Here is a 26421-nt window from a genome sequence, read left to right as displayed (position 1 = left end):
CATGTGCCGCTCGTTCATCATAATCATCATCATCATGGAGTGTTTTTATTAAACTCGGTAGAAATGTTATTCATGTCCGTCATCGCTTTCGGGAAAGTTGATAACACTGAAGCCCATACAGTACACGAGCTGTCATGCAGCAGATCGCTCCAGTTACTCGCTATCTCATCTTCTTTCAGTACCTCGGAACCAAATACAGGTCTGACAGCTGATAATCTTCTCTAGGAGAGATGCACTGCTGTGTTAGAAATCATGTTTATGTAAGATTTGACTGTGATTACAGTGGGGTGATGAAGGCTCCAGCACATCAACCTCTGCAGGGAGTGCAGAATCATTTAGAGGTCAGTGTCAACGTTTTATATATATATATAAAACACAACCAAGTATTTATCTTTTTAAAATGTAGTTATTATATTATTTAGATCATTATTATTTCATTTTATTTATATTAATTATATTTTTATTATTTTTATTATTATTATTATTATTATTATATTTCTTCTTCTTCATATTATTATTATTATTGAAAACAATAATAACAGCAATAATAAAATAACTGTGAGAAAGCACTACAATTCAAGGGTTACTCTTAAAATGGTCACAATATTTGTACCATAAAATTTTTGGGATCTTAAAAGATGTTCATCAAAATGCTCAAGTTTTGTTTGTTAAATAAAGTTTTTGTTCACAAGAAATGGGAAAAAAAGGGCTACTTGCAGGTTGCTGTAGATAAGTATGTGCATAAGTGATTTCTAGAGGAAACAAATATTTTTACATTAAAAAAAAAACTAGTTCAGTGCAAGTTCTATTTCTAATTCAGTAAACATGCACAGGTCATGTACATCTATAACAAATGATATGCTTGTTTTTGAATGTCATTTCTCTTAATGTAGTTCTCTTCAAATGAAAACCATTAAGTGCATTAGATTACGGTGGGGGGGTTAAGAACCATGCATTGGACTTAATTATAATGTAAACAGTTTATTACAATAGCTTAGGGCTGCCATTGTAATAAAGAGTTTATTACATCAGTGAAAAGTTAATAATATCAACAATGATGGAACTCTAATAAATGGTCATTCGGGGTCACCCAGATGAGGATGGGTTGCCTTTTGAGTTTCCTCTCAAAGTTTCTTCCTCATAACATCCAAGGGAGTTTTTCCCAGTTTTTCACTGTTGCCTCTGACTTGCTCAATACAGATAAACATAAAGTGACTAGTTTGTGATTCTACAATAAAATGTTTCTTTATTTAGATATATTTGCTGTGTAGTAATTGTGTTACAAATTTGTTAACACAATTTTTGCCTGCCAATTCGCGATCATCCATCTCCTCATCAAAATTTATTTGAAGTGAGTAAATGAACATATTCATTTCTCTTTTAAATCATTTGTCAAGAAATAAGGACTTATTTTATTGCTGTGATCATTTTATAGATCATTTAGCAAAAGGCACATAATTATGTTTTCCCCAATTTCCAATTTTTTCCAGTTTGTTCCAAAGCAGCATCAGGGAGGTCTTTGTCAATTTCCTCTCATAATAACCTTGGTTAACTGCAAATCCATGAAGCCTGCTTTTCTGTGACTTGACAAATCCCATGCTTGTCACTCTGCATTAGACACACACTATCAGACATTTGTATAAACGTCTGACCATCTGCAGTCTCATTCATTAAAAAGCCATTACCCATAAACGCTAGTCTTTAGAAATGAGACACTATTTTCCCATCAGACACACATGCATCACTTTTCCCGCTGCTGAAGCCTTCGGCGACTTTGATGCGGTGTTTTAGAATTGCACATGACTCAGTGTTTTGCTAATCATGTTAAATCATTGTGGCATAGAGATGTCAGAAAAATCCTTGTCGTCACCTCAAAGTGACTCTAAAATTTGCCTTAATAAAAATGCAGGCATGGGTATGCTGCTAAATGTGATGTGATGAACACTCTTCCTCACCAGAATGTACAGTATGGATCATATTAACAAACTCCACTGCTGAGATTTCTTTTTCTTTTAACCAAGCAGTTCAAAGTTAATAGTTTATTTTAAAGTGCTGTTCGAATGAGAGCACAGCATAAAGCAGTTATGTATTATGTGGTGGGAGAATTCAGCAGAAACACTAGCAGGCAGAGAATAATATATCACAATATGTTTAAAGCCAATGCTCCCCAACCCCCTGGGTCAGTTGGCACCGATCCGCACAGAAAGAATACATAACTTACATTATTCCTTTTTATTTATTATCCGATTCTGAACGATGTGTTTATTTAAAAAAATTACCGGATTCTCTCCGCCACATCTGTCTATGACTCACTCTTGATGCATGTCATGATGCCTCGGTCACACGTCTTACCTCCATTCGCTACCTTCTTAAAGGGGCTTTGGCCAGTAACACAATACATTACCGCTAAACTGAAACCCCCACGCTATCAAAATGAACAAAAAACAGCACAGTGGATTCACGTTTATTATTATATTTAAAAAATACCAGTTTTTATACCAGTCGTATTCCCCCACCTCCCCTAAAAGCCGCTCCCTGAAAATATTGTCTGACATTAAACCGGTCCGTAAAAATATTTTGACATTAATCTGGTCCGTGGTGCAAAAAAGGTTGGGGACCACTGTTAAAAGCAAAGCACAAGGTGTCCAGATGTTTAAATCCAGTTTAAAACAGCACATTTAAATAAAAAAGACATAAAAATGTCAGACATTTCCAATTTAAAGATACAAAGCAAAAGATTAACATTCCTGTTTTTGTCTCATGCTTCTAATTATAGTGTCATACCATCAATATCTCAGAAACATGTACTGTGACTTAAACATGGCAGTTTTCTTACTTTGATGTTCTCTTTCTTATTAGAACGCAGTGCGAAGGCTGAAGCCTGTAAATGAAGCGTCGGTGTTCATCTCCAGTCGAACAGACACGGGTGTGCATGCGCTCTGTAACTCTGCACATTTAGACATCCAGCGCAGAGGAGACAAACCTCCCTTCACAGAACAAGTCCTGACTGATGCCTTAAACTTCTTTTTAAAATCTGAGCCCATCAGGTAAGAAGCACGGAGTGCTGCTGATTTTGTATTTCCCTTGTCAAAGATAAATTAGGGTCACACTCTGCACAGCATTTGCAGTAGTGTAGTAGGTTTATATTAATAAACTCAATCTGAAATGTTCTGATTTCTCCATAATGGGGACTAATAGACATTCTAATTCATTGAAGGCTAATAATAATCTTTTTTTTTTTTTTTTTTTTTTTTTTTTTTTTTTTTTTTAGAAAAACATTAATGTTAATGGAGGGATGGAAACATGATGCTTTTTGTTTACCATTTATGGAAAGAGTCAGTGTCCGTGTTTTGTAACAGCAGGCTTTCCTACATGTTCGAGTTTAGGATGAAGGACTTTGTGGTTCTAGAGGACCATGATACACTGTGTATTATAAAGAGAAAGTGTGCGAATTTTATTATAACATGGGCTGTCAATCAATTAAAATATTTAATTAGGAAGGGTTATCCAGAGTTAAAAAAATGTGCAAAATCAAACATGCGGATGATCCACTGTGGCGACCCCTGTTGGGAGAAGCCGAAAAAAAGTTTATCAGGACACCAAACTGAACTTTTGCTGTTTCCACACGGATGATTTTAATTGCCGGATGTGTGCATCATGGTGGAATTTGGTACTTGATTTGAGAATTGGCACATCAGTACATCAAATGTTAAATGTTTTCTGGTGGAGTTAAAATAAATAAAAAAAAAAAATAATAATTAAAAAAAAAATATATATATATATATATATTACGTAAGTGATAACAGGAATTTACTTGTTTTTCAGGCACATGTTAAACTGTAAAGGGAGAAAAAAAGTATGCAATGGTGAGGAATAAGTTCTATGAGGTGCATAATACAGTTGTAGATCCTTTTTTCCTGCAACAATATACATGTTGGCTTTAAAATCTTATTTTGAGACCCCTGTGATTGCAAGGAAAATAAGGAGTCAGGAAGCAGGCTTGTGAATATTAAACAGCTTTTTATCTTCCTTTTTTTCTTTTACAGTTTAGATCAGCCCTTGCCTCCTAATCGCTGCTCATTGAAACACTGAACATTAATTAGTGAACTACCTGATAGGTGCATCCCTACCGCTACACTTATAGTGCATGTCAGTACTGCACCTGGGACACCATGTTTCATATCAGTACTACACACAGGACACCATGTCTTATATCGGTACTGCATCTTGGACACCTGTACTCTATTTTCCGACCTTTGAGGAGCAGGTACTGAACAATGTAGACCAATATTTTCAAGCTTCACTGCCGTTAGGTTATGCAGTGTAAAGTTTAACATTCACACCTGATTTATTTATTTAACAAGCCTGATTTATTCATGAACTCAATCTGAGGCCTTTATTTATGAGCTCTTTGAAGAGGGGAAACACAAATCTCATTATGAATCTGGCCCTCCAGCACATGGTTTTGGCAGTAATAAGCGTTAGAGATTTTAATAAGCTTGTTACACAACATGAACGTTCTGGAATTGTAATTCATTGGGTTGGACTGGATATGTTTTTTCATATGGTCAGGTGTTCACATGCATTTTGTAGCTGATCCAGGATCATGGTTATGATTATATATATTTTTTGTGTACGTATATATATATATATATATATATATATATATATATATATATATATATATATATATATACATATATATATATATATATATATATATATATATATATATATATATACGTACACTCAATTTTTAATTTTTTTTTTTCTTTAAATATTTTCTTTTTTTATGTTTTTATTTGCATTTAGGTGGTGAATGTTTAGTAATAATCCAGTCAGTATATATAAAAAGAGACAACAGAGAAGTCTTGATGTCTGTAACGTTTGACTTTTAAAACATCTCTTAAATTTACACTGCATGTGCTTGCAGATGAACAGCATGACCCAGCAACTGAAATATGTTCAAACTGCTGTAATGACCATATTTCATCTCAGTGCTGCTTTCTTCTTTCTCACATCAGATTTTTCCGTCTCGTTCCCCCTTCATACTCGGATGCCGTTCCTATCGTCTCTGCATCTCCTGAAAACATGCCTTTTGTCAAATAGTTAGATTAGTTAGGGGTGTTTATGTTTTGGCAAGCAAGCTGTGTCATGTAATGTGTTTTCGGCACTAAAAATATTTTGCATAGACTTGGGTCAGGATGTTGTTCAACATTTAGCATGGAAAGGATAAAGAAATGCTGTTCAGATGGTTAGGAATTGAACCTGGAATTGAATTTTGTGTGTGGGTTAGACACTTTTTACAGTTGCATATGTTACAAGTTTTACATTTTAATATAGGAAATGTTTTGCCTTACAAAATGGGTATTTCTAGACTAGATCTGCTAGTCTCAATGCAGGGTCTAAAGAAGCATTAAACTTCATTAATGCTTTGTGTTTGATTTCAGGTAGGCTTTAGGGATTATATTTCTGGAAAATACTGTGTTGTATTCTGTTTATAGATGGCATGGATTTGATTGAGGTACAGGATAAGGGAAGCTGGAACAGTTACATGGTTAACCTCATTCTATGTCTGTGTAAATAATAAATATAATATCGTGTCCCATGTCAAATGATGTGCTGTATGATATCTAGAACCAGGTTTGAGAATTTAGATGTTTATTATGCAGTGTTTTTTTTTTTTTTTTTTTTTCTTTTTTTCTTTGTGTTTTGTGTAGCATCAATCATTGTATTTTCAGGCCCAAAGCACGTATGAAAATGAATCATGCGTGAAACTCTTATCCCTGTATGATGCTTGATTTGCAGTTGAGTAGGTGTGTGTAGTCCATGTCAACAAGCCCTTTAAATCTGATCCCAATATGCCTGGTTGCATTCGAACTCATTAATTTCAATTACCTCTCCTGAATAGAAGCCCAATAGCGGGTAATAATGTCAGCTTGTTGTGAACTCTTTATTCATGTTCAATGGGGTTTCTGGTGACGTGGTGATAGACACGAGAGCCCGCTTTAAAGGCCTCATGGGATTGTGTTGTATAAATGTTTAATGTAGACTAAATGCTATGTGTGTGCACAAGGAATCATGACTGGATCTCGAGTCAACATTTAATGAATGGCAAAATTATTTTAACTGCGAGCGGGAGGGTGTTAATTTAATGTAATGTTATATATGCAATGTAAATGCTTTGCTATTTGCAAGGTAATATCTTGTATTCTTTGAGTTTTTATATTATTTGGTAAATATATCTTATTAAATAATGATCAATGGTAACAAGTTAAGGTTGGATCCATGAAGGTAAACCTTAATGTCTGTAAGTCTAGAAATCACCATCTATTTATTTGTCGTTTATAATAATTTTTAATTATTATCCTGTTTTTAATTTATAATAATATTTATTAGCATGTTTGTCTTGGCCTGAAATCTCTAAAGACCTATAAATAGCTTGAATCTAATTAAAGTTAATATATTTTTTAAATAAAACGTTTTATGAGTGGAAAGTTTAGCAGCCGAAATCTCCATGCATCCATTAAACTGCCATTTTATTATTGTACAAATAATATTTGAACAGTGTTGTGTACACACAATATTTTAACATTGTGTTGATAAAAATAAATCTGTACTGAGAAAATCTGTAGAATTTCTTACGGCTAAAATGGACCTTGGTTGCAAATGTTATAAGTATCTCAGATGTAAACAGCATGCTGTAAATGAAAGGCAATAACATGAATATGTTTAACAAAAAATGTTGGTGTGTTAAACAGGTGCATTTTATTCCTCTTAGACCACAGCAATTTACAAGTAAATACAATTTTTAAAATGTCTTTATGTGCATTGTGTTCGCATACATTTGACAATTTGTAGTTAAATGTTGTAAAGTAAAAAAAAAAAAAAAAGTTCCTGTTGTCACTTATGGCATTTGGCAGAAAGCCTTATTCAGGGTGACTTATAATGATCTCATTTGTACACCTAAGCTGTTGAGTGTTAAGGGCTTTGCTCAAGGGACCAGAGGCAGCAGCTTGATGGAGCTGGGATTTTAAAATCATAGCCTGCCTATCAGAAGTACAATTACTCCACTTCAGTCCACTGAGCTGCCACTTCAATAACCACTGCTTCTGATTGACCAGGACTTCTGATCAGAATTCACAAGTTCAAATCCCAGCTCCACCAAGCTGCTCCCTCTGGGGCCCTTGAGAAAGGCCTTATCCCTTAACTGCTCAATTGATATAAATGAGATAAAGACTTTAATACCGATGTCTGCCAAATGGCATAAACGAAAATGTAATGAGATTCACTGACTCTGTAGAGTGTTAACCTAAAAATTGTCAATCAGGTCAAGAACAAATTTAAATAAATCTCCAAATATATTTTGATATTAACATTATTTCTTGCATGAGAGAAAAATTGGAACAGGATTAATGTGCAAAACATTTACCTTTCTTCTTATTGTATTTAGAAATGTTTTAATTTATGCTCACTTTTTTTTATTTTTTATCTTAAGCAGAATCACAAGAGTTTGCTGTGTCCCGAATGACTTTCACGCCCGCTACCGTGCCTTATCAAGAACCTACGTCTACCGCTTGGCCACAGGAGTTCGCCGTCATACTGAACTGCCCATAACCGAGAAGGATTTGTGCTGGACGTTACAGGACACGTGAGTTCCGCAGTACTTTTAAAAAAATATTTACTCGCTTGCCAAGGTGGAATCAAGTTGCTTTTAATTAACCCGTGTATTCACGGGAGTCGATACAAATAAACATGCACAAATAAATTTATATTTATCATCAGAGTATCCAAAGATATTATTATTTTTTGTCCTTTTTTTTTTTTTTTAGTTTATTCGAGAGTTCTGAGAGAGAGAGCAAGTGCACAGCAGACACTTTGCTGACACATGAATAATAAACACATGAGAAACAGTAAATGATGCAAAAAGAAAAGATGAGTGAGTTTATGTGGATGTGAAAACCTGAGACATGCCTTTGCGGCTAAACTGCATGTTTCGAGAGATATAATGATGAAAATGATAATAATGACCTTGAAGTCTGTATAATACAGTTTGTATGTATGTATAAATTATACACATTTAATATAAACTATAATATATATTATAAATTGTGTGTGTGTGTGTGTGTGTGTGTGTGTGTGTGTATTATACACAATTAGCCTCAATTAAATAGCAAAGGAAAGCAGTGGAAATAAAGCAGATGTTGAGTCTGATGGGTAAAAGACTTGGCATGGTGTCTTGAATTTTAGGCTGCTGCCTGAACATCTTTTTTTCAAACATCTTGTTCGCTCTTTCAATTTTTTGGATTAAGTAGGGCAGCATAAGCTGCAGGCTATAGTGACGCAAAACAACACCCACACAAATGTCTGTCTCTCTTTCCCTCTCTCTTTCTGTCTCAGTCTCCCACACATGCACACACGCTATTTTAACATGCATGCATTCCTCTTTTTTTTTTATTAGCAATCATCCATGATTCCAAACAACTATTTTACTTTTATCTCTTTCTTTTGACTTTCCTCATCTGACTTTACTGACTTTAAAACTTTAAATAGTTCTTTTTCTATCCCAAGAAAACATCCCAGGGATACAATATATAAGAAAAATATAACAGCATGATTCTCACAGACATTTCAGACTTGCAGTCTTTCAACAAACGTGGAGATATGCGTTAAAACTTATTGTGAATTTTTTTTATCGCAGCACCGAACACTGTACAAACCAGGGCTGTTCAATGGGACTGTTATTAGATGTAGAATTGTTGTGGCAAAACCAGTAGACTGTGTGTCATAATCTAATTACATACGTGCATTATGTTACTTTGATTTTAATATTTTGTTTCAAAATTAAAAGAACCAGTGCCACAGATGCATCATTTATGCAGAGAGATTTACACATCTGGGTGCCTCAGTCATTCATCTTAAAATTTATATGTTTTAAAGCTTGCCTTTGTCAATATAGCTAAGTATTGGGACACCTGCCTTTTCCAGCCATATGTGGTTCTTCTCTTCAAAATTTTAGCACAAAGTTGGAGGCAGACAATTGTATAGAATGTCTTTGCATGTGGTAGCATTACCAGAACAACTTTCGAATGAATTGGAACTCTGACTGCACCACAGTCCTCCTCACACTACATCAGTACTTGGTATTACTAATGCCCTTGTAGCTGAATGAGCACAAATCTAGTAGTGTTTTATTTCTTACATCTCATCAGTTTACCAACAATTAATGTTTTTATTCTAATAATGCACAGAAAAAAATCATAAATTTTTATCCATTTGTAGTTTAATTTAATGTTAAGTTCCACAACTTTGATCTTCCTTTAATCAGCAGCAAAAGCAGTTTCCTCACCAGTGCTGTTCCTAACTATCTCATCAACATATTCAAATATACATATGAAAAGTTTTTTTATTATATTTGTGTATAATTAATATGCAGGGAGCTCAATGTCGATGCCATGCAAGAGGCTGGAGCCATGTTACAGGGCACCCACGATTTCAGCACCTTCCGTGCACTCAGCTCAGACGCTCCATTCAAGAACCCAGTAAAGACCATGGAGCTGGTGCAGGTGCAGCTAGGCCTCTCCTTCAGCCAGCGCCACTTCCACAGGTACACTTCCACATCTCCACCGAGTCCCATCCTGGGCATTCTTTGTAATCTAGACACCAAATTTGCCTTCACCAACTAGGGGCGCACGGCTATGTTTGAAAACAATGATAGCCGTTTCTATTCAGTAAATGGAAAAGTTAATATATTCTTAATAGAATTATTTTATATGTGAGGTAACTGTAAAACAGCTTATAGGATTTTGCGGGGGCATGCATGGAATTAATTCACATGGAATTAGAAATGCATTATCTGCTAACTGTTCATCTCATCCATACAGTGTTGGATAACTTTAAAAATGGAAATTGGGAAACCAGCAGTTCAACAAAAACATGGCATCAGACCATGGGACAGTGAATACTTTTTAAATATAAGGGATTTTAAAGCATATTTCAAGAATTTTTGCTTCACTTAGTCATGAAGAATAAAAACTACACTGTGTCCACTATAAATCATTTGTTCTACCATTAAAATACACCTTCAGATTTTAGATAATAGATATGGTGCGAACAGTGCCTAAAGCTACCTTGCTTTTCACATCGTCTCAAAAATTCTTTATTGGATATTTGTTATATTTGTGGAACCTTAACTATTGGATTACTACATTCACATCTTTGCTGTTTTGTTTTACTGGTGCTTGTGTTGAGTATATCGATGGGTAATAAAAGCATGAATCATTTTTTGAAATTGTGGATTATTATTATTATTTTTTTTATCAATACACAAACGATCCTAATAATTTTGTAGTTTTTTGTTAAAAAAAAAATTAAGAAATTAAGAAATGTAAAAAATTTACTAATAAAGTGATCATCGAATTCACATATAGAATCTGATGTATGTAGGTTAGATCAGCAGGAGTTTCTTTAAAATATTCTCTGCTAAATAGACTCGAACAAAATATTTTGACACAAACTGTGAGACAGGATTCTGTGTCTGTGATATTTATACACCAGGCTTTAGTGCATTCATGAGCCGAATATAATATTCACTATTGTGGTTCAAAATGATCTGCTTCAGTCAACACTGAGCTTTTATTTCCTGTTCATACTGCATAATAATGTGCAGGTTGAGGTAGCGAGGGCGAGCGGTTGGTGATGGTGACATTTTCGGGAGTAGGAGTTGCAAAATATGAGGTTGCATTTGAGCACCGTTGCTAGACAACAGGTATTGGGCAGGTCTGATTTTGGATGCAGGCGTGACTCTCAGTGCGAGCGGAGGCAACACGCTGCTTTGAAGGCAGGCAGTGAAGCCTGCCATCGCATCAGTGTGCCTCAGGGTATTAAAGGGAATCTTTCACTGAAGTTTTAGTGTTGATTTATTTATTATTTAAAATATTGTATAAATTCATAACACTTTAACGCTTTTATGGTTAGAATCATCATGTCCGAAAAGGCCCTGTCTTCAAAGATCTGATTTACCACAGCACTGTTGAAGTCTCAATTCTGATCCATCAGAAAGTACTCAGGTACTAGTGCTAATTCTTTATTTTCCAAAGTTTCCATAATAGCAAAGTTAACAGGGACTTGTATGGTGAATGGACACAGCATCTTAGATTAATAAAATCAGATTGTTTTTTAGTCAGGAAATTTATTTTTTAGTATTAAAAACAGACAGAATAATAGTTTTGGAATTGTAATTAGGTTTAATATTCTGTGCAGGTGTTCTGGCGATGATTTGATAACAGAAGATAAACCCCCCAAAAAAAGGTTTTTATCTGTCAGCCCTGATGGCTCAGTGGGTTAAGGCCTGGGTTAAGACTTGGTGATCTTCTGGCAAAGGCCTTGCCCTTGAAGTTGCTGGTTCAAATCCAGCTCTACCTCACACTGAGTGAGTTGTGTGGAGAGGATGGAAGGGAGGTTGGAGTTGAAGGTGGGGTGTGGAGAAAGGAATGCTTAGAAGTCCAAAAAGAAAAGGATTATTTAAAAAATAAGCTTTTACATATAATTAGGAAGTCTTTGCAGCTCCTCCTCCTTGTCAATCTCCTGTGGTGTTTTTCCCCACCTATTATTTCCTCTTTGAGTGGCTGCCGTTTGGTGCCATCAGCCATTCTTATCCTTCCTTACAACTTGTACGAGCCACAATTTCTGACACCTTCAGCCAATCTTAGGGCAGATGTTTCTGAATTTACTTTGGCTGTTGAGACCTGGCTGGGGTTTTGAGCCCATATGTGTTTCTGCTCTAGGTCAGAGTCACTGACACCTTCAGCCATTTTGCACCTGCTATATCACCGTTTTTATTTACACCCTTCGATACCTTCAGCGATGCCTAATTGTCCAGACAACCATTTCTGTTTCAACTCACGGTTTCCGATACCTTTGCCCATTTCTCTTTACGCCCTCCGATACCTTCAGCAATGAACAATTGTCCATACAACCATTTCTGTTTCACCCTCCGATACCGTTGGCCATGGTTGTAGTTCGAACCAACAACCTCTCAATCCAGAGGCAAAGCTCATCCTCTTAAGCCACAGAATCTCACACTTACACTCTCTTTTAAAGACTTTTTCTATTTTTTTCTTAAACTATAATAACAAATGACAACTAAAGGTAGGCTTCAAACCAGTGTTGTTATGTACGAGAGGCTGAAGCTCTAACCGCTGTGCCACCAGTGAATTTGTGTTTGTTTGTTTGTTTGTTGGACTTTTGTCTTTAAAAAAAGCTCATGCACAATAACACAAAAAAAAACCTCAAACCAGGGATGTTACACATGAGAGACTACAATGCTATCCACTACACTACCAAACACATAGAGTATTAGTGCTTATTGGACTTTTGTCTTTATAAACAGCTCATGGTTCTAGCTACCCAAAAGAACAACAAATAAAAGTTAAAGCTCAGATTCAAACCAGAGATGTCAGATATGAGAAACCACAATGCTAACCGCTACACCACAGAATGACTATAACTATATTTGCTTTTTGGATTTTTGTCTTAATAAATGGATCATATGTACTGATAATGAGTTACTGCCAGTTACAAAAGAACTGCCATCCCCTGTATGATATAAAACCTGCTTAATATGTTAAAAGTATCTTTGGCATTAATCCACTGAGCCAAATGCTCTGACATCTTTCTGTAGGGGTTTATTTTATTTTACTATTTCCCCAGCAGAGAATTATCTTTCCTATTGCTGAGGAAAGATAATTACAGAATTAATTATATCACCTGATACAGGAATAAAAACATGACTTCCCAAAAAAATGCACTGGCCTTAATTTACTGAGCAACAGCTTTTAAAAAGGATTTTTTATTAATTTGACAGAACCTGCTTTTGGATTTAACATTAAGTATGCATAAGACAGGATTTGAACTTGAGCACAGCAATAGAACAGACACATGCACACACTCAACCCACTATACCACTAAGAATTTTGAAGACGCAGCCTTTTTTAAAGGATTTAATCCTACATTTGGGACTCATCCCTTTCTTGGCACTCAGGACAAACATTTTAGGGTGTGGGTTTAAACCAGGGAGTTCAAACACCTGAAGCCACACAGCTACATGGGTTACTTAACAAGATACCTATGCTGTCGTTTGTTGCTTATTCTCAGGGTGTGGTTCTGACAATACCAACTAAGTTATGTGTATGCACAAAATCATTGCTGAGCCTCACTACCTGTTTGGTGTTTTCAATGACAGATTCGTTGGCCTATTATGGAGTATTCATAATGATAAGTTTGTCCTGTTTGGTATGAAAATCTCGGTATTAATTGAATAGATTTTGCAGGAAGAGAAAAGTTTCACAATACCCAAAATGTTTCACATGAAGGGAACTTAAATTTTAGATGTTGGTGTTAATTCTCTTCTGTATACTTTTGAGCTACAAACACAGCATAAATTCTTCAGATATTATACAGGAATTATTGGTCCCCTGGTGGTATAGTGGTTAAGATGCAGCGCTCTCACTGTTGCGACCCGGGTTCGATCCCCGGTCAGGGAACCATCCCCAGCCACTCTCAGTGCCGGTCCCCAGCCCGGATAAATTGGGGAGGGTTGCGTTAGGAAGGGCATCCAGCGAAAAAAATTATGCCAAATCAAACGTGCGGAGGATCCGCTGTGGCGACCCCTAACAGGAGAAGCCGAAAGAAACTTTTATTATACAGGAATTATAATTTTTTTACAGTTTTTGACCACAAGGGGGCGCAGTCAGTGGCTACGTCCAAGGCATGGTCCTGAAAACCCTCATAAATTATGGTGAAGACTCCAAATGCTTTGTAGGTGAAGCTATACATTTTGTACATGTTATAATTTTTGACCAGTAGGTGGCACTGTCACAAAAACTGGTGTAGCTTTAGGACATGCTTAAAAAGTTGTGTGCTGACAAATAGCCTGACATCCTGTTTTTTTGTTTTTTTTTTGGCAGATTGGCTGTCGGATTCTTTGTTCCATTGTGGGCAAACAGGGTTTTTTTGTTTCGAAACTCTTGATAACTTTTGTCCTGCTTGGTCTGTAGATGATGTGGTGGTGATTGATGTTTGCGACAAATCCAACATAATTATCATGAAAGTGAACCTGAATTTCAAATGCTGAGCATTCATGACAGAAAACTGTGTACATTCAAAATCCTCAAACGAGGTAAAGAAAAAGTAATAGTTGTTAGAGTTCTTAGCCACAAGGGGGCGCAATCCCAGCAGTTCTTGTTTTCATCCAAGGCATGGTCCTGAAAACACATCAGTTATGGTGAAGAAACGTTTTGTAAGAGGGGCGATACATTTTGTTCGTTGTTGTAACTTTTGACCAGTAGGTGGCACTGTCACAAAGTAGTTGCTGAGAAATAACCTTACATCCTTTTTGTGGAAGCTTTGCTGTCGGTTTCTTTGGACCATTACGGGCAAACTGTTTGGAGTGTTCGAAACTTATATGATATTTTTTGTCTGACTTGGTCTGTAGATGATGTGTCCTGAATTTCAGACGTTCGTGAACATTCACTCAGTATTACAGTTCTTAACCACAAGGGGGGGGGGGGGGGGGAAGAGGTTCAACATGCGTCTGAAAACACTCATCAAATATTGTGATTTGGCAACGATTTGAAGGTGGAGAAATGCATTTTGGGCATATTGTTATAACTTTGACCAGTAGGTGGCACTGTCACAAAAATTGGTTCACAGCCTCAGTTAAAGGTGAAGATGCTGCATCAGCATGCAGTCTGTGCAGAGATACAGCATCATGATTGCATTTATTTTATTATTATTATTTTTTTTAAAAGCACACTGTATCAAATTTTATCCAGGTGACATAATTTCAGCTTTAATAAACCTGTAGTGCCAAATAAAATAAATAAATAAAATTTCTTCCAACAAAGATAAACATTGTCTACCTTTTAGGTCATGGAGGTCATGCAGGTGCTTTCTCATGTGTGACTTTCTAAAGGAGCACAGCACGATGCTGAGGCCATCTGCTTGATTTAATATTCAAACAAGGCATGAGCACATCAGCTAATAGTGATCATGGAAACATAAATATTCATTTAGCCCTGAGCACATTTAAAAGTGATATTTAAAAATATGTATTAATTATTGATGTTAAAAGAATTTGCTGTTAATGTAAAGTTCAATGTAAATTTAGTATTTCAATTTGATTTGTATAGCACTTTTAACAATGGGCACTGTCTCAATATAAATTTTACTATTATAAATGTGTCCCTATAAATGTATCCCTATGAGCAAGCCAGTGGTGACAGTGGTAAGATAAAACAACCTGCAATGGTTATGAGGAAGAAACCTTGTGAAGAATTAGACTTAAATGGGTGACACTAAATGTCCATTCATTATACTTCCATCATTGTTGAGGTCATCAACTGTTCACTGATGGAGACTTGGGTGCAAATGTTTTACATGGCAATTGTATGTGGTCTGTGTGATTGCGATGGTGGTCTGTAGGATGGTTTTGGAGGTGAAGAAGAAGAGGGGAGTGAGGACTGAAAAGAACAAGATGGTGGAAACTAAAGGAAGACTGTAGTGTGAGATTCAGGGAAGAGGTCAGACAGGGGCTTCGGTGGTGGTGAAGAGGTGCTGGATGATTGGGCAACTACTGCAGAAGTGATAAGGGAGACAGATAGAAAGCTACTTGGTGTGGTACATCTGGAAAGAGAAAGGAAGACAAAGAGATGTAGTGGTGGAATGAGGGCATGCAGGAAAGCATAAGAAGAGGTTGGCGAAACAGAATTGGGATCGACAGAATGACGAGAAATGTAGGCGGGAGTACAAGGAGATGCAGCAGCAGATGACATGCTGGTAGAAGCATGAAGATGTTAAGGAGAGAAGGCAGTGGAGTTTTTAACCAAAATGTTCCAAAAATTTTGGAAGGTGAGAAGATGCCTGAGGAATGGAGATGGAGTCTGCTGGTAGATGTGCAGACCTGCAGTAACTACAGGGGAATAAAGTTGCTCAGTCATACCATGAAGTTATGGGAAAGAGTAGTGGAAGCCAGGCTGAGAGAAGAGACGCATTATTTGCTTTGAGAATGTTGATGGAGAAGTATAGAGAAGGTCAGAAGGAGTTGCATTGTGTGTTTGTGGATTTAGAGAAAGCGTACGACAGGGTGCCAAGAGAGGAGTTGTGGTATTGTATGAGGAAGTCAGGTGTGTCAGAGAAGTATGTGAGGGTGGTGCAGCACATATATAAGGACAGTGTGACAGCAGTGAAGTGTGCAGTAAGAACGACAGACTGGGTCATGGTGGAGGTGAAATTGCATCAAGGATCGGTTCTGAGCCCTTTCATGTTTGCAGTGGTGATGGACAGAGTAAAAGGGAAAGTTTATAGGACTGTGGTGAGACCTGCGATGTTGTATGGTTTAGAGACAGTGGCATTGAGTAAAAGACAGGAGGTGGAGCTGGAGGTAGCAGAGCTGAAGATGTTGAGATTTTCATTGGGAGTGACGACGATGGACGGAGTTTATTAGATGAACAGTGTATGTAGGACATTTTAAAGACAAAGTAAGAGAGGCCCGATTGAGATGTGCAGAGGAGGGACATGGAGTATATCAGTAAGAGAATGCTGAGGATGGAGCCACCAGGAAGGAGGAAAAGAGAAAGCCCAAGGAGGAGGTTTATAGATGTGGTGAAGGAAGACATGCAGGTAGTTGGTTTGAAAGAGGCAGATGTAGAGGATGAATTAGTATGGAGACGGATGATCCGCTGTGGCGTCTCCTAATGGGAGCAGCCGAAAGAAGAAAACTCTTGAGTCAGCTCTGCCCTTGAATATGAAATGATGCCTCATATATCAAATCATTTTTTTTTTTGTCAAGTTTAACTTTTGAATGAAATGTTTTACTGCCTAAAAGGATCAGTTGGAGATCATTGTATAGGGACATTATCGGGTTATGGCACAGTTGGTTACTTTGCTAGTTGAAGTGCTGTGATATGACTCATACTGCGTAATTAATTTGCATTGGCATTTGCTTTTAACCAGTCAGTCGACTGCCTGTGCATGGTTAAAGGTTGCAACTGTAGTTTTGTATTCAAGCTGAAGGGTAAATGTTGCTGAATAGTAAAAGAGGCTTATAGCATTATACAATGTAGGGAGCAAAAATAGATAAATGTATTTTTAGTTTTAAGTTATGGAGAGATTTATACAAATGACTGTCACAAAGCAGAGGAAAATACATATTGTCTTATTTTTCATATTGGAGCCAAAATTTACACTGATTTAATAGCTAATTATTTTTCTCATGTTTATGGAAGGCAATTATACTTCTGAGGTTTATAGATCATTCTCTGACTTTTATTTGCTTTTGTTTTATGTTCGCAGAGACGTCCAATTCTGGGAGCTCACGTTTAAAAGTAGGTCCTTTTTATACAAACAAGTGAGTATTGCTCTTGTTTCGGTAAAGCAAAAGTGTATGCTGTGCGCCCCCTTGTGTTCAAAATTAGAAACGGCAACAATCTGATTCACAATATATGAAGAAGGAATTAAAGCACAACCAACCCCTGGTCTCTGCACATCACGCAGCACTACTGAATGTGTCCGAAAACTTTAGTCCATTTAGTTAGTTTCATACAGAAAGAAATTAATGATGTGAGTTCTGAGTGTTGATATTTTAGCACAAAAAAATGGTCGCCTCTTCCAATAATATATGACCAAATTATGGCCACTGCTTTTATTTATTAAATGTGTTCTTGCAGGAGCCACAAAAGCCTAATAATATTAAAAAGCTAAAAATATTGATTGAAGGAGAAGTAAACCAAGATTCATCTCTGACCTTACAGGAAATGACTCGGTGCTGTTATTCTCTACAACAAAACTTCACTATCTATTGGGAGGCTGCCTAAATTTTCAAATCACTGATTTGAGAGAGTATAATGCATTTATTTATCACTGTACAACATTCTGAAGTGAAATCTATGAAAGTTAATCAGAGATCATTTCCATCGGCTCAGGTGCGGAGGATGGTGGGGGCGCTGGTTGCAGTCGGCCAGGGTAAGCTCTCTGTCAGACAGGTTCAAGATCTGTTAGACACCAGGGACTCCTTGGTCTACCCTCAAAACATGGCAGCTCCACCCTACGGCCTCTTCCTGATAAATGTGGAGTATAAGGATTTGGGTAAAGGCTCCACCTTTCTTCCTGTAGATTTTCATCTCATCACAAGTTAAAATCCTAAGCATTGCTTTTTAATGTGTCTGTACAGATATGAAGTCATACAGAGGGGATGCTGACTGAATATCAAGGAGAAAGCAGCATACATGGTAACATGTATAAATATGTGTAAAAAGTAAATACATTTTCTATTAAACATGTATGGAAGAAGCCTCCAGTGTGTTTTGTAAGGTTTTTTGCTACAGGGAAGACAAGAAAGGGGGCTGGGGCAAAAGGAAAGTTACAAAAGGAAAGTTAAGGAGCAACCGATTATATTGTACTTTACTACACTACACTATAATGTAGGTGGTTTTACATTCCACAGCATTATACATCACTAGGCCTGTGTAATACTAAGAAATAAAAAAAATCATGAGCAATTCATTGGAAAGGTTAAAGGAGAGTAGGGATCAGTGTAACACTATTACCAACTGTAGAGTGAGGAACTGCTTGCCTGCAATGACAATCGCAGAAACGTACAATATGTAATATAACGTATATATGATTGAATAATTATACACCACAAATGTAGGCGGATACATGTTGTGACGTATTCTTTAATAGATAGATAGATAGATAGATAGATAGATAGATAGATAGATAGATAGATAGATAGATAGATAGATAGATAGAGCTTATACATATGAGATCGCTTAGGAATAATTTCTCAAGTTTTATTCTACCATTATAATACCGTTCAGACATGTTATCACCACACACACTATTCGGCATGTCACTGTATTTCTAGGACAAGAAGGATTCAGAACACACAGTAGCCTCACATACTAGAATAGTCTATAATACGTTCTGAAAAAATCCAGTCACACGTACATCATGTGTCTTATAAAAGTCGGAGTGTTGCATATTGTTTGTGTCATCCTTGGGGACGTGAAGACACCACATTCGTTTAAAGCGATATATATATTTTATTTTTATTTTATTCGAAAGAGAAAAGCATTCGAGTGTCACCACGCAGCATCCTGAATAGTTATAAACGTTCGAGGGAAGGGAGAGGCCACGTCAGGAAATGTTTTGAGCTGAATATGAACACCTCGGCACACAGAATCCGTTTTTATTTCAGTTCCGAGTCCTTTTGCATGCTATGCAGCTTGTGTAAACACGAACCTAATCAAGATGGACATGAAAAATTTTAAAACCCTGATGTCAAGCAGGAATGTTTTTTTTTTTTTTTTTTTTTGCATGAAGCCTTTTTTCCTAATGAAGCTTATACTGATTAAGAAAAAAAAAAATGCCCAATGATTTATATAACGCTTTTTTGCTTCCACGGACAACAAAATCGAGCTTTAAAAAAAAAAAAAAAAAAAAAAAAAGAAAACTTCACTCAGAGAGAAAGGATGAGGAAAATACAAAAGAATGCCAGGACTGTAGAATTTAGCAATACTTAAGCGAAAAGAAAAGAAAAAAAAAAAAAAAAAAAATCTTTTACCTTTATAAAGTTTTTTTTTTATTATTCTTTTTGCCTGTCAGTAGTGTTGGCACCTCAGCTAAGGCTCTGTTTGATGAATGACTCACTTAGGGGGGAAAAACAAAACAAAATGAACTTTGACTATTGTAAAGCGAACATTTCACAGTCAGTTGCATATTGACTTGTTAATTAAAGCACTTCATGTAAATGAATAAAAGATCATATAAGATGCAGTCTTTTGTGTTAATTGTGATATAAAATGTTTCAGACTATAACAATTTGCTAGAATGACTACCCTGAAATAGGACAGAGGATGTGTTCATGGGTCAAAAGCACGCACCACAGCACCTTTATCACCACGAGTTGCCCCTTCCTGTTCTGAATGGACTTACTGAGAATGTCACTCTTTGTACTTCTTAATTAAAAACCAATATTGCTTTATATGTACAATCTTTGTGTGATGCCACTTGAAATTTTACATTTAGGGTGTACTGGGACAAATCCGTACAGCCACCAGACTTTGGCTAATCAAAACCTTGAATTTATATAGCTGTGATTTTTGGCATCATTTTGTATAAAGTGATTAAAGCCAATAATAGCTACCATTACCATCACCACTATTGTGCTTTGAGGTTCTAAACCAAACACCAAATTCAACAAAAAAAAAAACTCTTCAAACAACTGAAGATAATCGATACCTCATTAAGAGGTTTGTCTGGTGAGAAATGTATCCAGACCTTAATATAGTTTAAATACATTAAAAATTCAATTTCTACTCCCCCCCAAATTAGCATTTCACAATACATCAAATGCAGACTCAAAAGATTTCGTCATGGAAAAACCCCAATATTTTCTCTAAATTGATCAAAACGCTCAGTAGGCTAATGTACAAATATAGTGTCCTAGAGTCCTATTTACTCACACAACAAAATAGCCTGAACATTCGGTTTTTATTAAGAAGCACAAAACGTCGGTAACGTCCGAGTGAAACATTAAACAGTAACATTAAAACCTATAATAAGAAAAACTAAAATAAGACATTTGCACATGCTCCAGAGTAGTTTTAATCCCAGCCCAAGGAATAAAACCACTGCTGAAATGCATCCCTCTCCTCAGTGTGCTATTTTCTCGATTTCGTCCAGATCATCCGTGTCCAGTTCTTCGATTGTCTTATCTGTGAAGGGGGAAAAAAAATAATACAGATTTAGAATTTGTGGCCTTTTGGGTATATTTTATACATGATTTTATAGCAAACCAGGTTTGCTTGTGAGCCACATTAAACTTATAAATAGATATGGTGGAATAAAAAAGTTAACTTAAGAAAAGAAACTCCCACAAATTTGGACAACCACAGAAAAACAATTGTAAAATTATCAAAAAAAAGAAAGGACAAATCATGCTGTATGGATTGTTAAAAAAAAAAAAATCACTTGAGCAAACCTACTTGAATTTGTTGCTTTACAGCGTTATAACTAATTTGCATTAAACTGAGAAAACAATCGGGACAATCCTAGTCGTTTTTCACTCTCTTTCTTTACATAAAATCTGTTCATCGGTGCTGGTGTGAACACAGGTTGAATTATTCTAAGCAATTCAAAAGGTCTGTATTTAAACATGAAATATCAACCCAATTTATATTTTCACTGTAGGAAACCATTGCATTTACAACAGGGTTTGATAGGCTCAGTAAACAGTTTTAACTTACTGAAGTGCTCCTGAATGCGTTCGAGAATGCTCATGCTAAACTTGCTGTCCACCATATTGATTGCTAGCCCTCTCTTGCCAAATCTCCCTGTGCGCCCGATCCTGTGCAAGTACGTCTCGTTGTCAGGGTTTCCGTCCTTATCCACGGGTAAATCGAAGTTAATAACCACAGAGACCTGCTCCACATCGATACCTGTAATTCATATGGAGATGAGATTATACAAACCCATGATGCTTCATTTTGAATAAACTGCAATTTTATATTCAAAGCAAATTACTAAAACAAAAATATTTAATTCCTCTCCAAGAAAGTCTAAGTCACCTCTGGCACAGACGTTCGTAGTGACCAGAACTTTCTCTTTGCCGTTGCGGAAACGATCGATAACTGCTGCTCTCTGTTCCACCTGCATCTCACCACTGAGTAGCGCCACCTGGTGGCCCTCCCTTGACAGCTCTCCTGCTAGCCACCCGGCCGTTTTCCTGGTCTGGAAACAGACGGAGAATTCAACTTTTCAGTCTAACAGAACAATACATATTGTCCATCTGAGAGGATTAGTTTTTAATCGTACATGACAGAAGATCATGGCCTGTGCGATAGTAATGGCACCATAGATGTTACACAGGGCTTGGAACTTCTGCTCCTTGCTGTTGCACACCACGTAATACTGCTTAATGGTGTCCAGAGTCTCTTCCTCCCTCTTCAGTTTAATGATGTTTGGATCAGGGATGATCCTCTTGGCGAAGTTCCAGACAGACTCCTCGAACGTGGCTGAGAACAAGAGCATCTGGCAGCTTTTGGGCAACATTCTGGGGAAAAGAAATTGCACAAGTGTTGAAAATTAAAACATTTTTGGGTTATGACTGAGTTTGGGTTTGAATCGTATTTCAAATGAATGCTTTAAATATTAAATTATTTTTATGCATTATAAAAAACTTTCTGGATCTGTTTTTAATGCAGCCACTTGCATAAAACATTTGCTTCTTTAGAAATGTAAACTCCATAGTCATAATGAAAGATTGTATGCATTAATAAATCATTTTAACTTCATCCTTCCCAGTGTACTGAAACACCGATTGTATGCACACCTCTGGATGCGAATGCTTTGGTCCTGGTGACCCTGTGTGGCGATCATGACGTCTGCTTCGTCCAGAACAAACACTTTAATTTTCTTTGGGTCGATGAATTTGAGTTTTTGGCACCAGTCCAGGACTGTGCCAGGGGTGCCAATCACAATCTGCTCCTGGAGCTTCACCCCTCTCTCCACTGCACAAACAGAGATGTCATATTAGCACGTTTCAGATAGAAATCATTACCATTATATAGAATCCATTTACCAATCATAGTCCACTATCAATGTCTTAGATGTGCAAGCTCTTAAATGATACTGGGCAGTATTTCATTACCGACAACATGAATGTGACCTGATAAACATAAAGCCTCACATTTGTTTCCTCGGATGGCATACACCAACTTGACTTCAGGGTAAAATTGGCCCATCTGCTCGATGACCTTGCCCGTCTGGAGGGCAAGCTCGTATGTAGGCGACACACACAGGCACTAGGAGGTAACAGAAGAAAAAGAAGATGAAGGATAAAAAAAAAACGTGAAACAACACATTGTCTTTGCTTTCATGACATACACCTTATTTTAGTCTAAACAGCAGATATTTCTACAGTCCAAGATCCAATGCTTCAATGGAGAAGCGGGCACCATTTGTTGTGATCTTTAGGAGTTATGATATAACTCATTAGAAGTTAATATATTATTGTGCTCCCTGCAAAATAAAATGTTAAAAAAATATCCTTTATGGTTTTTTTTTTCTTTAATTGAATCAAACATGTTGGAAAAGCAGAAAAAAAAAATGCATAGAATAAATTAGTACTTCTGTATCATTATTCCAGTCATTGTTTAGAAGACAAAATGTATTTAAATATATTAAATGTGTGTCCCATCCTGCCTTTAGGACCAAGTCCTGTTTGGGAAATATCCCCTTTACTGGATGGCTGTTAATCTGCGTCTAGTCTGCATGTCCACTGCCACCACTAAAGGCAGGGGCTGCCAGACTGGACACCGTTCTTTTGCACAATATGTTTGCCACAATGTGGGAATTAATCACACAAAGCAACATCATGCTGACACCAATGTTGTTAATGTACAAATTAAATGCGGAAAGCACAATAATATATTCTTTAGTTAAAAAAAAACAGGTCTGATTTATGTGCTTAGACAACCTGACTTGTTTTCCCTGTATGTTGATGTAAAGTAAAATATATACCTGAGGCCATCTGTTGTTGGGGTCCACGTGACTGAGCATGGCCAGGACAAAGGCAGCAGTTTTACCCGTACCAGATTGAGACTGCGCTATAAGATTCTGTGGGCTGGACAAAAAATTAGTGTGGAATTAGTGTGGATATTTGTAATAAACTTAAAATATAATGGCTAGCTTTGACCCTCTAGAGCAGGGATCCCCAACCACCGGGCCATGGACCGGTACCGGGCTGTGGATCATCTGGTCGCACAGAAACAAATACAAATACAAATACAATATATATATATATATATATATATATATATATATATATATATATATATATATATATATATATATATATATATATATATATCAAAAATGAAGCTCACACATATTCTGCATTATGGAGTTGAGCTACATTTTTATTATTTATGTAATAATTCAATTAGTAATTAAATCATCCATGTATAATAGCAATATACAAATTATATTTGTTTACATTTTAGTTTTTTTATTCCATAATTAAACAAAAATTGTCTTGCGTAAAACATTTTTGGTCCATCGTACAAAAAAAAGATGGGGACTGCTGCTCTGGGGGAAAAAAACTATTAGCATCTAAGACTGCACAAAATAGCAAAAAACATCCCTAAACAGTATGATTAAAGGGAAAAATGGGGGTCTAAGCCTAGTGTAGTACAATAATAGTTAATAATAATCATGGCACTGATACAATGATGTCATGTCTCTGCGGCAGGAGCACTGCCATCTGAACATGCTGTGGCTTCCAGAAAACCTGACATCAAATTACTTAAGTACGACCTCTGGCGTCATTGTAAATTCTAGTTTTATAGCTACAACTGCTAAACAATTATCAGCTTTTAATTAATTTATACTTTGGGCAGGATCGCTTTTGTAAAATAAGCGTTTAAGCTACATGTAATATGTAGATTGAAAAATATGTACATAACTATAATTAGTTTACATTGCAAGTTACTCAGTACATTGCAAGTGCTCAGTTTCCAGGCTGATTACAGTCAAATGATTAGTTAGTGTACCCAACAAACTGTGAACTGAATTAATTAGATGTACATACGGTTCTGCAAGCATCATGGGCAAGGCATTCTCTTGGATTTTAGAAGGTCTGTTGAAACCCATGGCGTAAACCCCTTGAAGTAGCTGAGGCTTCCTAAAAACAAAATGTATGTACACATAAATGCATAGGAGTTGAATTAACTGCTGGTAAATTCATAACCTTCTCACAGACTTACAAACGCAGCTCCTCAAACGACTTGACAGAGTAAAGCGGAGAGTTCGGATCCCTCTGAAGAACTTCCACTTGGTTGGTGGTGTTCACGAGATTGCTTCGTATCAACTTGTTCAACAGTGACTGAGCCGCTTTGTCCTCTAGAAACATTACATTAAGAACGAAATCTCAAATTCAGTTTTAAACTGTTCACAGAGACCAGTATAGGAGTTTAGTATTCATGTGTATTGTGGTGGTGATGAGTAGGAGACCTTTTTCTTCCTCCTCAGTCCTCCCTCCTTCACCCGCAGCCTTTGCACCTGATTAAAACCCAGAGTGGATGAAATCGCTTACAATCATTTAGAGACAAAAATTAAACTATCAATCGCACAAGTTGTAAAGGAAAAATGTGGATAAATAAAAAACTAATACAACCTTTAACAAGTATGCTGAAAATAATGTGCTATTTATTTACCATTTTGCTCTGCTTTTGGTTTGTCTTTTGGTTTGTCTTCCTTTTCATTTAAGTGAAGGGTGCTTATCTGTCAAACCAAAACAAAAAACGTCAAAGTGAGAAGATTAATAGAAAAATATATTAATACAGATATATATATATATATATATATATATATATATATATATATATATTAATACAGATATATATATATATATATATATATATATATATATATATATATATTAATACAGATATATACACACACACACACAAATATCCATAATGAAACGTATTACACATTATATCGGCCATGACCAGCAAAACCGTGTAAAAGCTGGGGATAAAGCCTGAAAACCCCTCTCCTCTCTATAAAAGTCCACTTCATATAATAAAGAGTAATATATTTGTAAATACTATGTAGTGCGCTACATCTCCACGAGGAAGCCGTTTGTAACTCTGCATCATTAGCGAGCTAAACACTTAAATTACTGGTTTAACCAAAAGCTTCCGAGTATAAAATTTAGCATTATTAGAGCTGGCTAATTCTTATTAAAATATGTGAAGGAAACAAAGATGTAAAAAAAAAACAAAAAAACAACAAGTCGCTTGAATTTAAACCCCGAAAGCGAAAGTTGGCACGAGTAACAGATTAGCAGTTAGCAAACAAGCTGAAGCAGCTCTAGCCTTAGCATTAGCTTTCACTTTAGCTGGAGTTTACAAAGCAAGCTAGTAGTAAGATAGTAAATCTTAAGAAAGTTCAACTTAATAAAATTTAATGTTTTCCTAGTTACTTAAAACAAAAAACATTTTCTTAGTAAGTGAAGCTCGAGCTCACCGACTCAGCTGCAGCTTCTTGTTGATCCACAGCCTGAGCCCAGGAATCCGTAGCCATGTCCGTAAATATAATTCAAATATTTCTGCTTTAAGATAAACGTCTCTGGATTCTACAATTTAGCGCTAACCTCGAAAAGCTTAATTTTTTTAATTAAAGGGCTGAAAGAAAGCGAATTCATACAATAGCGTGCCGCCGTCACGGAAAATGCGCTGCACTCGTATACATCCGGCTAGAAACAAATCCGTCAGTTTTAGTGGTTCCTGTTAAGGGTTAACTTAAATTTAAGTTGAATAGTATAAAATACACAAAATGCTTAAAAATATATAT

The 26421-nt window shown here is 36.3% G+C and overlaps 2 protein-coding genes across 4 annotated transcripts; one reads left to right on the top strand and one right to left on the bottom strand.

Annotated features, from left to right (window-relative positions):
* Positions 1-19460, top strand: pusl1 (pseudouridine synthase like 1). Of its 3 annotated transcripts, XM_083534276.1 has the most exons (9): positions 38-199; positions 284-341; positions 2860-3047; positions 7499-7651; positions 9437-9607; positions 17353-17407; positions 17982-18144; positions 18230-18287; positions 18384-19460. In XM_083534276.1, the coding sequence occupies exons 1-8, from the start codon at positions 135-137 to the stop codon at positions 18259-18261; spliced, it is 885 nt and encodes a 294-aa protein (XP_083390402.1). In that variant the 5' UTR covers positions 38-134; the 3' UTR covers positions 18262-18287; positions 18384-19460. The 3 variants fall into 3 exon arrangements, 2 of the variants coding, with proteins under 2 accessions (XP_083390403.1, XP_083390402.1); XM_083534277.1 differs by having other exon boundaries at positions 1-199; positions 7502-7651; positions 18230-19460; XR_014532248.1 differs by having other exon boundaries at positions 17353-17384; positions 18230-19460.
* A 1074-nt stretch (positions 19461-20534) lies between these two features.
* ddx19b (DEAD-box helicase 19b) lies at positions 20535-26352 on the bottom strand. Its single transcript, XM_083534217.1, has 12 exons — positions 26095-26352; positions 25278-25344; positions 25075-25122; positions 24828-24963; positions 24653-24745; positions 23584-23686; positions 22751-22865; positions 22394-22571; positions 21877-22114; positions 21630-21792; positions 21309-21500; positions 20535-20777 (listed from the first exon to the last, which is right to left on the bottom strand). Exons 1-12 carry the CDS (start codon positions 26149-26151, stop codon positions 20716-20718), a joined length of 1452 nt encoding a protein of 483 aa, XP_083390343.1. The 5' UTR covers positions 26152-26352; the 3' UTR covers positions 20535-20715.
* Positions 26353-26421: the final 69 nt, after the last annotated feature.

The sequence above is a fragment of the Silurus aristotelis genome (genome assembly GCF_946808225.1).
Source record: "Silurus aristotelis genome assembly, chromosome: 28".
Lineage (NCBI taxonomy): Eukaryota > Metazoa > Chordata > Actinopteri > Siluriformes > Siluridae > Silurus > Silurus aristotelis.
Note: the sequence above shows the minus strand (reverse complement) of the source record. Positions and strands in the feature narration are given on the sequence as shown.

Bases quoted from the DNA above. Each gene is read 5' to 3' on its own strand.
- pusl1 (XM_083534276.1), top strand. From the start codon at position 135: ATGCAGCAGATCGCTCCAGTTACTCGCTATCTCATCTTCTTTCAGTAC. The intron at 7,652-9,436 runs GTGAGTTCCGCA...ATTAATATGCAG, and splicing joins TGCTGGACGTTACAGGACAC to GGAGCTCAATGTCGATGCCA. The intron at 17,408-17,981 runs GTGAGTATTGCT...CCATCGGCTCAG, and splicing joins GGTCCTTTTTATACAAACAA to GTGCGGAGGATGGTGGGGGC.
- ddx19b (XM_083534217.1), bottom strand. From the start codon at position 26,151: ATGGCTACGGATTCCTGGGCTCAGGCTGTGGATCAACAAGAAGCTGCA. The intron at 24,746-24,827 runs GTAAGTCTGTGA...TTTTGTTTTTAG, and splicing joins TCGTTTGAGGAGCTGCGTTT to GAAGCCTCAGCTACTTCAAG. The intron at 22,866-23,583 runs GTATATATTTTA...GTTACCTCCTAG, and splicing joins CCAACAACAGATGGCCTCAG to TGCCTGTGTGTGTCGCCTAC.